At 52.6% G+C, this 15915-nt stretch overlaps 1 protein-coding gene across 1 annotated transcript; it reads right to left on the bottom strand.

Moving 5' to 3' along the window:
- Positions 1-2781: 2781 nt before the first annotated feature.
- LOC119961385 (transcription factor NF-E2 45 kDa subunit-like) lies at positions 2782-9235 on the bottom strand. Its single transcript, XM_038788772.1, has 3 exons — positions 9073-9235; positions 8034-8231; positions 2782-3681 (listed from the first exon to the last, which is right to left on the bottom strand). Exons 1-3 carry the CDS (start codon positions 9115-9117, stop codon positions 2782-2784), a joined length of 1143 nt encoding a protein of 380 aa, XP_038644700.1. The 5' UTR covers positions 9118-9235.
- Positions 9236-15915: the final 6680 nt, after the last annotated feature.

The raw sequence follows: 15915 nt of genomic DNA, 5'->3' as shown, positions 1-15915 counted from the left end.
CACAGTTTGTGGTGACTTTTATTTCTATTGGTTATTCCCCTGTGCATGGGTCAGACTCCCTGACCAGCACTGCCCCATCTGCTGTTCGAGGACACAAACTTTCCTGGCCGCTCTGGAGTTCATCCTCACTTTTTACAGTAAGGAGTCTTGCAACACCAGGTTAAAGTCCAACAGGTTTGTTTCAAACACAAACTTTCGGAGCACTGCTCCTTCCTCGGGTGAATGGAGAGGTATGTTCCAGAAACATTTATATTGACCATGACGGAGATGCTAGTCTAATATCTGTATCTGACCTCCAGTCCCAACAAGCATCTTCTAATCCTCCAACCATGACACTCTCTCCTATCGCTAACCCTCAACATTACGTCCTCCAGCCCTGACGAGCAAGTGTAGACTCGATGGGCTGAACGGGAGCAGTGCTCCGAAAGCTCGCATTTGAAACAAACCTGTTGCACTGTAACCTGGTGGTGTAAGACTTCTTACTGTGCTCACCCCAGTCCCAACGCTGGCACCTCACATCATGGCTACCGTTGTATATCGACCTTGAACATAGTTAACAACCCAGCCTCGAGTTAATTCACAACAGAAAAATGCTCTGCGCTGTAATTCAGTACGTGTGACACCAGATTAAATCTGGTTGAGCACACTGGGCTAAATCGCTGGCTTTGAAAGGCCAGCAGCACGGGTTTAATTCCCGGATGCCTGGAATATGTCGACTAGGAGCTTTTCACGGTAACTTCATTTGGAGCCTACTCGTGACGATAAGAGTTTCATTTTATTTTTTTCTTTTACTGCGGTTGTAGACTCTACCACACGGGGGAAACATTTCTCCAGTGTCGATTCACGTTCCAGCATTGCAGTAATTTGCTTTTAATTTTTCGTCAGTATCGAGTTTCCCCCCCCCCCCCCCCCCCCCCCCCCCAAACATAATCGTGCATGTCCCGTTCTAAACTGCAGTCTCAAATCTCATGAGAGAATACCTCTGTCCACTAAATATTCAGCATCGGGTCTGATGCAATTCAGTGTTACTGCACCCTCTTCTGTGACCTGCAGCCCTAGTCTCAACAAGCTAATCTATCCCCACCCTTTTTTTTATATTAAAAACAAAGTACCCAATTAATTTTTGCCAATTAACGGGCAATTGAGCGTGGCAAATCCATCTGCCCTGCACATTGGGTTGTGGGGGCGAAACCCACGCAAACACGGGGAGAATGTGCAAGCTCCACACGGACATTGACCCAGGGCCGGGATCGAACCCGGGACCTCGGTGCCGTAAAACAGCAAGGCTAGCCCACGGCCACCGTGCTGCCTCTAATCATCTAGCCCTGACACCCCCTATCGCTAACCCTCGCCTGACGTCTTGACAACCCTACCCCTCCAGCTTTGTTACCGCACGGCCCCCACAACAATTTCAACCCCCGATTAGTGTAGACTCGATGGGCTGAATGGTGGCTGCCTGCACTGGAAATTGAGTGACCGTGGGCAGCCCTTCCTGTCTCCATCCCCCTACAGTCCTCCCTGTTTGTGTCCAGCCCCTCCTAGGCTCCCTCCAGCTCCAACCACTCTGCTCATCCAACTTCAGCTTCTCGCACACTCACCCATGCATTTTGTTGGAGGAGGGGGGGGGGGGGGGGAGGAGGGGGGGGGGGGGGGGGGAGGGGCTGCCCATGGGCTTCAAATGGCTCAGGCATCAAATCATTGCCCAGATGTGTAAATGCAGTTTGATTAGAGCTGGGGGTCATCTGGAGTGCAATTTATAATTTCGCACTGGGCAAAAATCTCAATTTCGCCCCCCATACCATGGTTCAGAGGTCAACAGCAAAAGAGCAGATTGCAATTGAGTGCAAGAAATATATTTAATATAAAAACATATATAATATTGGCTGATCTCCAGTGTTGTCTCTAGTGCTACGGGGCAACGTCAGTCCGTTCAGCAATGGGCGGCAGAGATGGGCTTCATTAACCTGAGTGTGCGAGACGCAAGGATTGTCACAACAGTCTTGACATGGCATGGGGTGGTACTGAGGGAGCGCCAAACTGACTGAGGGTTATAGCGGTGGAATAGCTGCACTGAGTGAGTGCCACTATGGGAGGGTCAGTGCTGAGGGAGCGCCGCACTGTGGGAGGGTCAGTGCTGAGGGAGTGCCGCACTGGGAGGGTCAGTGCTGAGGGAGCGCCGCACTGTGGGAGGGTCAGTGCTGAGGGAGCGTCGCACTGTGGGAGGGTCAGTGCTGAGGGAGCGCCGCACTGTGGGAGGGTCAGTGCTGAGGGAGGGCCGCACTGTGGGAGGGTCAGTGCTGAGGGAGGGCCGCACTGTGGGAGGGTCAGTGCTGAGGGAGGGTCGGTGCTGAGGGAGCGCCGCACTGTGGGAGGGTCAGTGCTGAGGGAGGGTCAGTGCTGAGGGAGCGCCGCACTGAGGGAGTGCCGCACTGGGAGGGTCAGTGCTGAGGGAGCGCCGCACTGTGGGAGGGTCAGTGCTGAGGGAGGGTCAGTGCTGAGGGAGCGCCGCACTGTGAGAGGGTCAGTGCTGAGGGAGCGCCGCACTGAGGGAGGGTCAGTGCTGAGGAAGCGCCGCACTGTGGGAGGGTCAGTGCTGAGGGAGCTCCGCACTGTGGGAGGGTCAGTGCTGTGGGAGGGTCGGTGCTGAGGGAGGGTCAGTGCTGGGGGAGTACCGCCCATCGTGCACACAATCCTCGCCCAAACCGCCTTGGACTGTTGTCAGCCGAACATTGAAATAAATACGCCCCCCCTCCCACTTTGAAGCCGGGGGAAGGTGAGGCCTCAGTCGCCGCCCACCCCCTCCCTGCCCCCCGCCCCGCACGGCTCCAGGTACACCGCCCCGTCGGGGGTCTGCCGCAGAGAGAACTCGTCGGGGGAGTAAGGGAGGCCCTGGGGGTCCCGCAGGGCCGCAAAGACCCGGTGGGCCAGCATCGCCACCCTCCTCTCGGCCTGCCGCAGCTGCTGGCCCACCTCCTCCCGCTCGCCGACCAGCCGCTGGCGCTCGGCCCGCAGCCCGCCCAGCTCCCCCCCCAGCCGGGCGATGTTCTCCAGCTTGCGCTGCCGGCAGTTCTGCGCCGCCACCTTGTTCTTGCCCCGGCGCCGGATGTCGCGGGCCAGTGCCAGCTGCTGCTCGCTCAGCCGGTGCCGGCTGACCAGCTCGTTGAAGTCGTCGACGGGCAGGTTGACGATGGCCTCGGTGGCCAGGGGGATCCTCAGGGCCTGCGCCCGGCGGGAGTCGCGGCTGGAGCTCTCCCTCTTCCCCCGGGAGCCGGGCCCGCCCGGGGCCGGGCCGAGCCGGGGCGCCGGCATCTCCGGTGCCGGCCCCCAGGGCCCCCAGCCCTGGGGCTCGCCGCCCCCATAGCCCTCGGAGCCGGCGTTGGGGCTGGAGTCCAGCGAGAGGCCAGAGTCGCTGCCCAGGTCCTCCCGCGTCTTGTAGTACGTCGGCCCCGGCGCTTCCAGCAGCGACAGGCAGCAGCTTTCAAATCCGGCCCCTCCTCCACCCAGCGGACAGCCCTGAGGTCCGCTATACGGAGTGGCGTAGCCCCCCGGCACTAGGGCGAAACTGTGGCCATTCCAAGGCTGGGCAGCTCCTGGGAGACAGTAAGCATCCAGAGGTGGTGGGTAAGAGGGGCCGCTGTATGTCGGAGGCTCCGTAGTTATATCGCCATCCGTGACCAGACCCTGTGACACAGAGAGAGAGAGAGAGAAATAATGAGTACGTCACCGACAGTGAGAAACACAGAGTAGGGAATGAGAGACAGGTTAAAATAATACTCTCCGCTTGATTTGATCTTAACCTACACGGGGCTAGCATGGTGGCTTCACAGCGCCAGGGTCCCGGGTTCGATTCCCGGCTTGGGTCACTGTCTGTGCGGAGTCTGCACGTCCTCCCCGTGTCTGCGTGGGTTTCCTCCGGGTGCTCCGGTTTCCTCCCACAAGTCCAAAGATGTGCGGGTGAGGTGGATTGGCCGTGATCGATTAGTGTCAGAAAAATGAAATGAAAATCGCTTATTGTCACGAGTCGGCTTCAAATGAAGTGACTGTGAAAAGCCCCTGGGTCGCCACACTCCGGCGCTGTTCGGGGGAGGCTGGTACGGGAATCGAACCCGTGCTGCTGGCCTGCCTGGGTCTGCTTTCAAAGCCAGCGATTTAGCCCAGTGCGCTAAACCAGCCCCGGCGTCATTGGGATAGGGCGGAAGTGAGGGCTTAAGTGGGTCGGTGCAGACTCGATGGGCCGAATGGCCTCCTTCTGCACTGTGCTGTGAGGCAAAACAGCTCTTGTCGGGGTGTGTGAGTGAGTATGTGTTTTAAGCGTGTTCGTGTGAACGTCTGCGTGTCAGTGTGTGTGAGTATGTGTGTGCGCGCAAGAGGGTGTTTGTATGTGCCTGTGAGCGAGCGTGTCTACGAGAGTGTGTATGTAGGTGAGTGTGTTTGCGTGTGAATTGAGTGTCTGTGAATCTAACCCCATGCTGTACCTGTACAGGAACAGGCCCATCAGCCCTCCAAGCCCGTATCGACCATGCTGCCCGTCTAAATTAAAAACGTCTACACGTCCGGGGTCCGTATCCTTCTATTCCCCCCCCCCCCCCCCCCATATTCATATATTTGTCTAGATGCCCCTTAAATGCCGCTATCGTACCCGCTCCCACCACCTCTCCATATATTTACCATCCTCTCTGTAAAACGCTTGCCTCGCACGTCTGTTCTAAGTTTTTCCCTGCGACCCTCGGAGAGAGCCTCTGACTATCGTGCTCGTGTGAATACCCATCAGTGTGCGTTAGTGCATGTGTGAGAGGGTGGGTGTGGGTCTGAATCTTGAGTGTGAACGAGTTTGAGTCTGAGTGTAAGCGCCTCGAGTGTGTGTGAATGAGTGATTCTGAGTGTGTCTGTGTGTGTGAGTGCGTTGAGTGTGAGTCTATGTAAGCGTGTCGAGTGTGAGTGAGTGTGTCGGAGTGAGTTTGTCTGAGTGAGTGTCTGAGTGAGTGTGAATGTGTCTTGAGTGAGTGTGTCTGAGTAAGTGTGTCTGTGAGTGTGCCTGAGTGTGTAAGTAAGTGTCGAAGTATATGTGTGAATGAGTGTGTATGTGAGTGACTGTGAGTGTGTGTGTGTCTGTAAGTGCATTGAGTGTGAACAGCTCCAGGGTCCCAGGTTCGATTCCCGGCTGGGTCACTGTCTGTGCGGAGTCTGCACGTCCTCCCCGTGTCTGCGTGGGTTTCCTCCGGGTGCTCCGGTTTCCTCCCACAGTCCAAAGATGTGCGGGTTAGGTGGATTGGCCGTGATAAATTGCCCGTAGTGTAAGGTTAATGGGGGGATTGATGGGTTACGGGTATGCGGGTTACGTGGATTTAAGTGGGGTGATCATGGCTCGGCACAACATTGAGGGCCGAAGGGCCTGTTCTGTGCTGTACTGTTCTATGTTCTATGTCTGTCTGAGTGTATGTAAGTGTGTGTAAATGTATGTGAGAGGGTGTTTGTGCATGAGTGAGTGTCTCTCTGTGAGTTTATGCATGTGCAGACTGCGATCTGCAACTTGGGGCTTACCCCCCCCCCCCCCCCCCCCCCCGGCCATGAGATTGGGGGAGAAAGTCCCTGGAGCATGTCTTAAAGGCAGGATTAACACCCAGTGCTCGACTGGGCCCCAACACACGCCCTCCTGCACGCCTCCCGATCCCACTGATGCACATCTGCATGTCTCGATAAGGTCCAGGCCGAGGGGGCACACAGGAAACATCACAGAGACTATCTCACCACACACACATTGTGGCAGTTTTCACGAAGATTAAAGAACATATTTTCCAACATGTGCCTCCTAACCGTTTATCCGAGAAACGTAGGCTCCCTCTGCACTGTCCCCATCAAACTCTCCCAGGACGGGTACAGCACGGGGTTAGATACAGAGTAAAGCTCCCTCTACACTGTCCCCATCAAACACTCCCAGGACAGGTACAGCACGGGGTTAGATACAGAGTAAAGCTCCCACTACACCTGTCCCCATCAAACACTCCCAGGACAGGTACAGCATGGGGTTAGATACAGAGTAAAGCTCCCTCTACACTGTCCCCATCAAACACTCCCAGGACAGGTACAGCACGGGGTTAGATACAGAGTAAAGCTCCCTCTACACTGTTCCCATCAAACACTCCCAGGACAGGTACAGCACGGGGTTAGATACAGAGTAAAGCTCCCTCTACACTGTCCCCATCAAACACTCCCAGGACAGGTACAGCACGGGGTTAGATACAGAGTAAAGCTCCCTCTACACTGTCCCCATCAAACACTCCCAGGACAGGTACAGTACGGGGTGAGAGACAGAGTAAGCTCCCTCTACACTGTTCCCATCAAACATTCCCAGGACAGGTACAGCACGGGGTTAGATACAGAGTAAAGCTCCCTCTACACTGTCCCCATCAAACACTCCCAGGACATGTACAGCACGGGGTTAGATACAGAGTAAAGCTCCCTCTACACTGTCCCCATCAAACACTCCCAGGGCAGGTACAGCACGGGGTTAGATACAGAGTTAAGCTCCCTCTACACTGTCCCCATCAAACACTCCCAGGACAGGTACAGCACGGGGTTAGATACAGAGTAAAGCTCCCTCTACACTGTCCCCATCAAACACTCCCAGGACAGGTACAGTACGGGGTGAGAGACAGAGTAAAGCTCCCTCTACACTGTTCCCATCAAACATTCCCAGGACAGGTACAGCACGGGGTTAGATACAGAGTAAAGCTCCCTCTACACTGTCCCCATCAAACACTCCCAGGACAGGTACAGCACGGGGTTAGATACAGAGTAAAGCTCCCTCTACACTGTCCCCATCAAACACTCCCAGGACAGGTACAGCACGGGGTTAGATACAGAGTAAAGCTCCCTCTACACTGTCCCCATCAAACACTCCCAGGACAGGTACAGCACGGGGTTAGATACAGAGTAAAGCTCCCTCTACACTGTCCCCATCAAACACTCCCAGGACATGTACAGCACGGGGTTAGATACAGAGTAAAGCTCCCTCTACACTGTCCCCATCAAACACTCCCAGGACAGGTACAGCACGGGGTTAGATACAGAGTTAAGCTCCCTCTACACTGTCCCCATCAAACACTCCCAGGACAGGTACAGCACGGGGTTAGATACAGAGTAAAGCTCCCTCTACACCAGGGGTGGGCAAACTACGGCCCGCGGGCCGCATGCGGCCCGCCAAAGTATTTCTGCGGCCCACCAAGTCATTTTTAAAAAAAATATTTTAAAAATTTTTTTTTTTTTTTTTAATTTTTTTTAAGGTTAATGGGGGGGGGGGCTGTTGGGTTACTTACTGGTATAGGGTGGATACGTTGACTTGAGTAGGGTGATCATTGCTCGGCACAACGTCGAGGGCCGAAGGGCCTGTTCTGTGCTGTACTGTTCTATATGAGGCGCCCAGAATCATAACCGGGTGAAGTAATTATTTTACTTAATATACTATGCGGCCCTTTGTGAATTATGAATTTCTGAATGTGGCCCTTGCACGGAAAAGTTTGCCCATCCCTGCTCTACACTGTCCCCATCAAACACTCCCAGGACAGGTACAGCACGGGGTTAGATACAGAGTAAAGCTCCCTCTACACTGTCCCCATCAAACACTCCCAGGACAGGTACTGCACGGGGTTAGATACAGAGTAAAGCTCCCTCTACACTGTCCCCATCAAACACTCCCAGGACAGGTACAGCACGGGGTTAGATACAGAGTAAAGCTCCCTCTACACTGTCCACATCAAACACCCCCAGGACAGGTACAGCACAGGGTTAGATACAGAGTAAAGCTCCCTCTACACTGTCCCCATCAAACACTCCCAGGGCAGGTACAGCACGGGGTTAGATACAGAGTAAAGCTCCCTCTACACTGTCCCCATCAAACACTCCCAGGACAGGTCCAGCACGGGGTTAGATACAGAGTAAAGCTCCCTCTACACTGTCCCCATCAAACACTCCCAGGACAGGTACAGCAAGCTCCACCCCTCGCCCCACCTCCATTTACCCTCCACCCCTCGTACCTGCAGTTCTGGAATTGAAAACAGGTCTTGCCAAGTCATCTCCCCCTCGGACTGTTGCCCCTGCTCGCCGCAGGCCCCAAGCGGTGGTGCCAGGTGCGAGGGGAGGCCTCCGTCATACTGGGTCGGGCACGGGGCAATGGGTAGCGTGTAGATGTTGTCCGAGGCCAGCTCGGGCAGGTAGGGTCGATGCACCGAGAGCTGTCGAGAAAGAGACACAGCAGATTGAGCAGATGGCAAACGTGGGCAAGATCTGAGCCGGCGTGACACGGGTGGGCAGGGATCTGTGGACGTCTCCCTGTGTCTGCCGCCCCCCACCCCCTTGTCCTTCGAGGGGGTAGAGGCCCCCGCGTTTGGAAGGAGCTGCCTGAGGAGTTTGGCGAGTCGCTACGGCGCCTCTCGTAGACGGTGCGCGCGGCTGCCGCTGTGTGTCGGTGGTGGAGGTAGCGGGTGTCGGGTCGGGGTCGGCCTGTCGATCGAGCGGGGGGGGGGGAGGGGAGTCCTGGCTGGGGTCGGAGTTTTGTTGCGAGCTGCTATCCATCCAGGCGAGTGGGGGGTGTCCCGTCACACTCCTGACTCGTGTCCCTGTAGACGGCGGACAGGCTTTGGGGGGGGGGTCAGGAGGTGAGTTGCTCTCCGCAGGATTCCCAGCCTCCGACCTGCTCTGGTAGCCGCAGTATTTATACGGCTGGGTCCAGTTCAGCTTCTCGTCAATGGTAATCCCCAGGATGTCGATGGTGGTGAGGGATTCATCGATGGTAATGACATGTAGTGACGAGGGCTGGGGTGAGGATTCCCAGCCTCCGACCTGCTCTGGTAGCCGCAGTATTTATACGGCTGGGTCCAGTTCAGCTTCTCGTCAATGGTAACCCCCAGGATGTCGATGGTGGCGAGGGATTCATCGGTGGCGATGCCATCGCTCTTATTGGCGATGGCCTGGTAAGAGCGTGGTGTGAATACTCGACCCAAAAGGTCCCCACAGTGCAGAAGGAGGTCCTGGGGGGGGTGTTGCAGAGCCATGGAGACCCGGGGAACAGCTTACCTCAGCGCTCTCCCTGGTAAAGGGCAGGAGGCAGGGAGCAGACATTCAGCAGGAAGCGAGCCGGGTCTGGCAGCAGCTAGTTCAATCCTCAGCGGCCCTGGGAGAACAGATAAGACGGCATTGTGTCAGAAACTGCAGAGGACCCCACCGCTCTCACACACACTCTTTCACTCTCAAACACACTCACACACTCTCACACTCACACATTCTTTCAAACACACTCACACACACTCTCTCACACTCGCACACTCTCTCACACACACACACAGCCTCACACACTCACACACTCACACACACACTCTCAAACACACTCACACATCCTTTCAAACACATTTTCTCACACACACATTCACACACACTCACGCACACACTCTCACATACACACACACACTGTCTCTCACACACTCAGACACACACACTCACACACACTCACTCACACACTGACTCTCAGACACAGACACTCACACACACACACTCTCACAATCTCACACTCACTCTTACACACTCACACACTCAAACACTCACAAACACACTTTCTCACACACACACTCACAGGCACTCTCACGCACTCGCACACACACACACATAATCTCACGCACAAACTCTCACGCACACACTTTCTCACACACTCACATACACACTCTCACAAACACACACACACACACTCAGACACACACACACTCTCACACACACAGATTCACACCCACACACTCTCACACTCCACACACACACAGTCACTCACACACACAGATTCACACACACTATCTCTCACACACTCTCCCTCACACACAATCTCTCACACACTCATATACACTCTCTCGCACACACACGTCACACACTCTCTCTCACACTCACACACCATCTCACAGACACTCACACACACACACTCTCACACTCACACACCCTCTCACAGACACTCACACACACACTTCACAATCACACTCACACACACTTGCACGTTCTCTCTCACTGTCTCTTTCACACTGTCACACACACACTCACTTTCTCACACACTCTCTAACACACACTCACACACAGTCTCACACAAACTCTCCCTCACACACACTCTCCTTCAGACTCTCTCACACACATTTGCACGTACTCTCACTCTTTCACACTCTCACACAAACTCTCACACACACACTCTCACACTCACGCACTCTCTCACACTCGCACACACACTTTCTCATGCACACTCTTTACACACACACATTCTCTCTCACACACACCCTTTCTCACACACTCACACGCATATACACTCACACACACTCTCAAACACACTCTCACACACTCATACTCACACACACTCCCTCACACACTTTCTGACACTCTCTGACACACAATCTCACACACTCTCACACACACATTCTCCCTCACACACACACACACACTCCCTCACGCTCTCTCTCTCACACTCTCTCAGACACTCTCACACACTCACACACACTCTCTCACACACTCTCATACTCTCTCACACACATTCTCACACACTCACTCTCACACAGTCTCTCACACTCAGACACACACACACTCACGCTCTCACACATATTCTCACAGTCTCTCACACACTCTCTCAGACACTCACACACTCTCTCACACATATTCTCACACAGTCTCTGACACATACACACTCACACACTCACCCAAATTCCCTCACACACTCTCCTTCAGACTCTCATACACATTTGCACGTACTCTCACACGCACTCTCACACTCTCACATACACACACACACACTCTCACACACTCACACAAGCACTCATACTCTCACACACACTCCCTCACACGCTCTCTCTGACACACACACACAATCTCTCACACAATCTCTCACACACTCACACACATTCTCCCTCACACACTCTCACACACACACACACTCACTCTCACACAGTCTCTCACACACTCTCTCAGACACTCTCACACACACACACACTCTCACAATCTCACACTCACTCTTACACACTCACACACTCAAACACTCTTTCTCACACTTTCTCACACACACACTCACAGGCACTCTCACGCACTCGCACACACTCACACACATAATCTCACGCACAAACTCACGCACACACTTTCTCACACACTCACATACACACTCTCACAAACACACACTCACACACACACACTCAGACACACACACACTCACACACACTCTCACACACACAGATTCACACCCACACACTCTCACACTCCACACACACTCACACACACAGATTCACACACACACACACACTATCTCTCACACACTCTCCCTCACACACAATCTCTCACACACTCATATACACTCTCTCGCACACACACCTCACACACACTCTCTCTCACACTCACACACCCTCTCACAGACACACACACACTCACACTCACACACCCTCTCACAGACACTCTCACACACACACTTCACAATCACACTCACACACACTTGCACGTTCTCTCTCACTGTCTCTTTCACACTGTCACACACACACTCACTTTCTCACACACTCTCTAACACACACTCACACACAGTCTCACACAAACTCTCCCTCACACACACTCTCCTTCAGACTCTCTCACACACATTTGCACGTACTCTCACTCTTTCACACACTCACACAAACTCACACACACTCTCACACTCACGCACTCTCACACTCGCACACACTTTCTCATACACACTCTTTACACACACACACATTCTCTCACACACCCTTTCTCACACACACTCACACGCATACACACTCACACACACACTCTCAAACACACTCACACCCTCATACTCACACACACTCCCTCACACACTTTCTGACACTCTCTGACACACACAATCTCACACACTCTCTCACACACACATTCTCCCTCACACACACACACACACACTCTCCCTCACGCTCTCTCTCTCACACTCTCTCTCAGACACTCTCACACACTCACACACACTCTCTCACACACTCTCATACTCTCTCACACACATTCTCACACACTCACTCTCTCACAGTCTCTCACACTCACACACACTCGCTCTCTCACACATATTCTCACACAGTCTCTCACACACTCAGACACTCTCACACACTCTCTCACACATATTCTCACACAGTCTCTGACACATACACACACACACTCACCCAAATTCCCTCACACACTCTCCTTCAGACTCTCTCTCATACACATTTGCACGTACTCTCACATGCACTCTCACACTCTCACATACACACACACACACTCTCACACACTCACACAAGCACTCATACTCTCACACACACTCCCTCACACACTCTCTCTGACACACACACACAATCTCTCACACACTCTCTCACACACACACACATTCTCCCTCACACACTCTCACACACTCACACACACTCTCACTCTCACACAGTCTCTCACACACTCTCTCAGACACTCTCACACACTCTCTCACACACACTCTCACACACACTCTCACACACTCACACATATTCTCACAGTCTCTGACATACACACACTCACACACACTCACACTCTCACACACTCACACAAACTCCCTCACACACTCTCCTTCAGACTCTCTCATACACATTTGCACGTACTCTCTCACTATCTTTCACACACTCTCACACACACACAAACTCTCACACACTCTCTCACACTCACACACACTTTCTCTCACACACACACACTTTCTCGCACACACTCACACACATTCTCACACAGTCTCTGACACATACACACACTCACACTCTCACACACTCACACAAACTCTCCCTCACACACACTCTCCTTCAGACTCTCACATACATTTGCACGTACTCTCTCACTCTCTTTCACACTCTCACACACTCTCTCTGACACACACTTTCTTACACACTCTCACATACACTTTCTCACACTCTTACACACACTCTCACACACACACCCTTTCTCACACACACTCTCACACGCACTCTCACATACACACACACACTCTCACACACTCACACAAACACTCATACTCTCACACACACTCCCTCACACACTCTGACACTCTCTCTGACACACTTACACATTCTCCCTCACACACACACACTCTCCCTCACGCTCTCTCACACACTCTCACTCTCACACAGTCTCTCACACACTCTCTCAGACACTCTCACACACTCTCTCACACATATTCTCACACAGTCTCTGACACATACACACACTCACACTCTCACACACTCACACTAACTCCCTCACACACACTCTCCTTCAGACTCTCATACACATTTGCACGTACTCTCTCACTATCTTTCACACGCTCTCACACACACTCACACAAACTCACACACTCTCACACTCGCACACACACACTTTCTCTCACACTCTCCCACGCCCTCACTCACACACTCACACACACACCCTTTCTCACACACACTTTCACACGCACTCTCACATGCACTCTCACACACACTCTCACATACACACTCTCACACAAACACTCACCCTCTCACACACTCTCCCTCACACACACACTCAGTCTCACACAGTCTCTCACACTCTCTCAGACACTCTAACACACTCTCTAACACTCGCACACACTCTCTCACACACTCTCGCACACATTCACACACACTCTCACACTCACACACTCTCACTCATTCTCGCACTCTCACACATTCTGATACACTCACACACACTCTCTCACACACACTTATACACTCACACAAACTCACTCACACACACACACACACTCTCACACAAACACACACTCTCACACACATACTCTCACACACTCAGACACACACTCTCAGACACACACGCTCACACACACTCAGTCTCACACAGACTCACACACTCTCTCAGACACACACACACTCTCACTCTCTCACACACATTCTCACACACTCACTCTCGCACACACTCACACACACTCTCTCACACTCACACACACACTCTCTCACACTCATTCTCACACTCACATTCTGATACACACACACTCTGTCACACTCACACACACTCTCACACACACACACACACACTCTCTTATACACTCACACAAACTCACACACACACACTCACACACACTCTACCTCACACACACTCTCCCTCACACATACTCTCTCACACACACTCTCTGACACACACTCTCGCACACACTCACACACACAACCTTTCTCACACACACTCTCACACACACTCACACGCTCTCTCGCATACACACTCACACACACTCTCACACAAACACTCACACACTCTCACAGACACTCTCCCTCACACACTCTCTCTCACACACTCTCAAATACTCTCTCTGACACACACACACAAACTCACACACTCTCTCATACACACTCATACAAACACTCACACACTCTCTCAAACACACACTCTCACACACACATTCTCCCTCACACACACTGTCCCTCACACACACACTCTCACACACACTCTCAGTCTCACACAGTCTCTCACACTCTATATCAGACACTCTCACACACTCTCTCACACACTCTCATACTCTCACACACATTCTCACACACTCACTCTCGCACACACTCACACTCTCTCACACACTCTCACACTCATTCTCACACTCACATTCTGATACACACACACTCACACACTCTGTCACACACACACTCTCTCTCTCACACACACACTCTCTTATACACTCTCACACAAACTCACTCACACTCACACACACACTCTCACACTCTACCTCACACACTCACACTCTCACACACACTCTACCTCACACACACTCTCCCTCACACATACTCTCACACACTCTCTCTCTGATACACACTCTCGCACACACTCTCACACACTCTCTCACTCACACACTCTCACACAATCTCTCACACACACTCTCACACACTCTTTCAAACACACACACTCTGACACACTCTCACACTCTCTGACACACACTCTCACACACACACTCACACTCTGACACACTCTCGCAGACACACTCTCACACAAACACACACACAATCTCTCACACACTCTCACACATTCTCACACACACTCTCACACTATCTCACACACTCACACACTCTGTCCCACACACCCTCTCACACACACACACTCAAACACACACACTCTGACACACACTCACACATACTCTCTCACACAAACTCTCCCTCACACACTCTCTCACACACTCCTCACACTCTCACACACTCTCTCTCACACACTCTCTCACACTCATTCTCACACACACATTCTGATACTCACACTCTGTCACACACAAACTCACACACACACACTCTCTTATACACTCACACAAACTCACACACACACTCTCACACACACACTGACACTCTACCTCACACACACTCACACACACTCTACCTCACACACACTTTCCCTCACACATGCTCTCTCACACACTCTCTCTGACACACACTCTCGCACACACTCTCACTCACACACTCTCACACAATCTCTCTCACACACTCTCTCACACTTTTCAAACACACACACTCTCTGACGCACACTCTCTCACACACACACACTCTCTGACACAGACTCGCACACACTCACACACAAACACACACACACAATCTCACACACTCTGTCTCTCTCATATTCTCACACACACTCTCTCACTATCTCACACAGACACTCTGTCCCACACACCCTCTCACACACACACTCTCAAACACACACACACTCACACATACTCTCTCACACAAACTCTCCCTCACACACACTCACACACTTGCACGTACTCTCTCTCTCACAAACTTTCACACACACTCCTTCAGACTCTCACACTCATTTGCATGTACTCTCTCTCACACACTCATACTCTCTCACACACATTCTCACACACTCACTCTCGCACACACTCACACACAGTCTCTCACACACTCCTCACACTCTCACACATTCTCACACACTCACTCTCGCACACACTCA

This window comes from Scyliorhinus canicula, unplaced genomic scaffold (assembly GCF_902713615.1).
Source record: "Scyliorhinus canicula unplaced genomic scaffold, sScyCan1.1, whole genome shotgun sequence".
Taxonomy (NCBI): domain Eukaryota; kingdom Metazoa; phylum Chordata; class Chondrichthyes; order Carcharhiniformes; family Scyliorhinidae; genus Scyliorhinus; species Scyliorhinus canicula.
Note: the sequence above shows the minus strand (reverse complement) of the source record. Positions and strands in the feature narration are given on the sequence as shown.

Bases quoted from the DNA above. Each gene is read 5' to 3' on its own strand.
- LOC119961385 (XM_038788772.1), bottom strand. From the start codon at position 9,117: ATGTCTGCTCCCTGCCTCCTGCCCTTTACCAGGGAGAGCGCTGAG. The intron at 8,232-9,072 runs GTAAGCTGTTCC...CTTTCTCGACAG, and splicing joins TTACCAGGGAGAGCGCTGAG to CTCTCGGTGCATCGACCCTA. The intron at 3,682-8,033 runs GTACGAGGGGTG...TCTGTGTCACAG, and splicing joins TTTCAATTCCAGAACTGCAG to GGTCTGGTCACGGATGGCGA.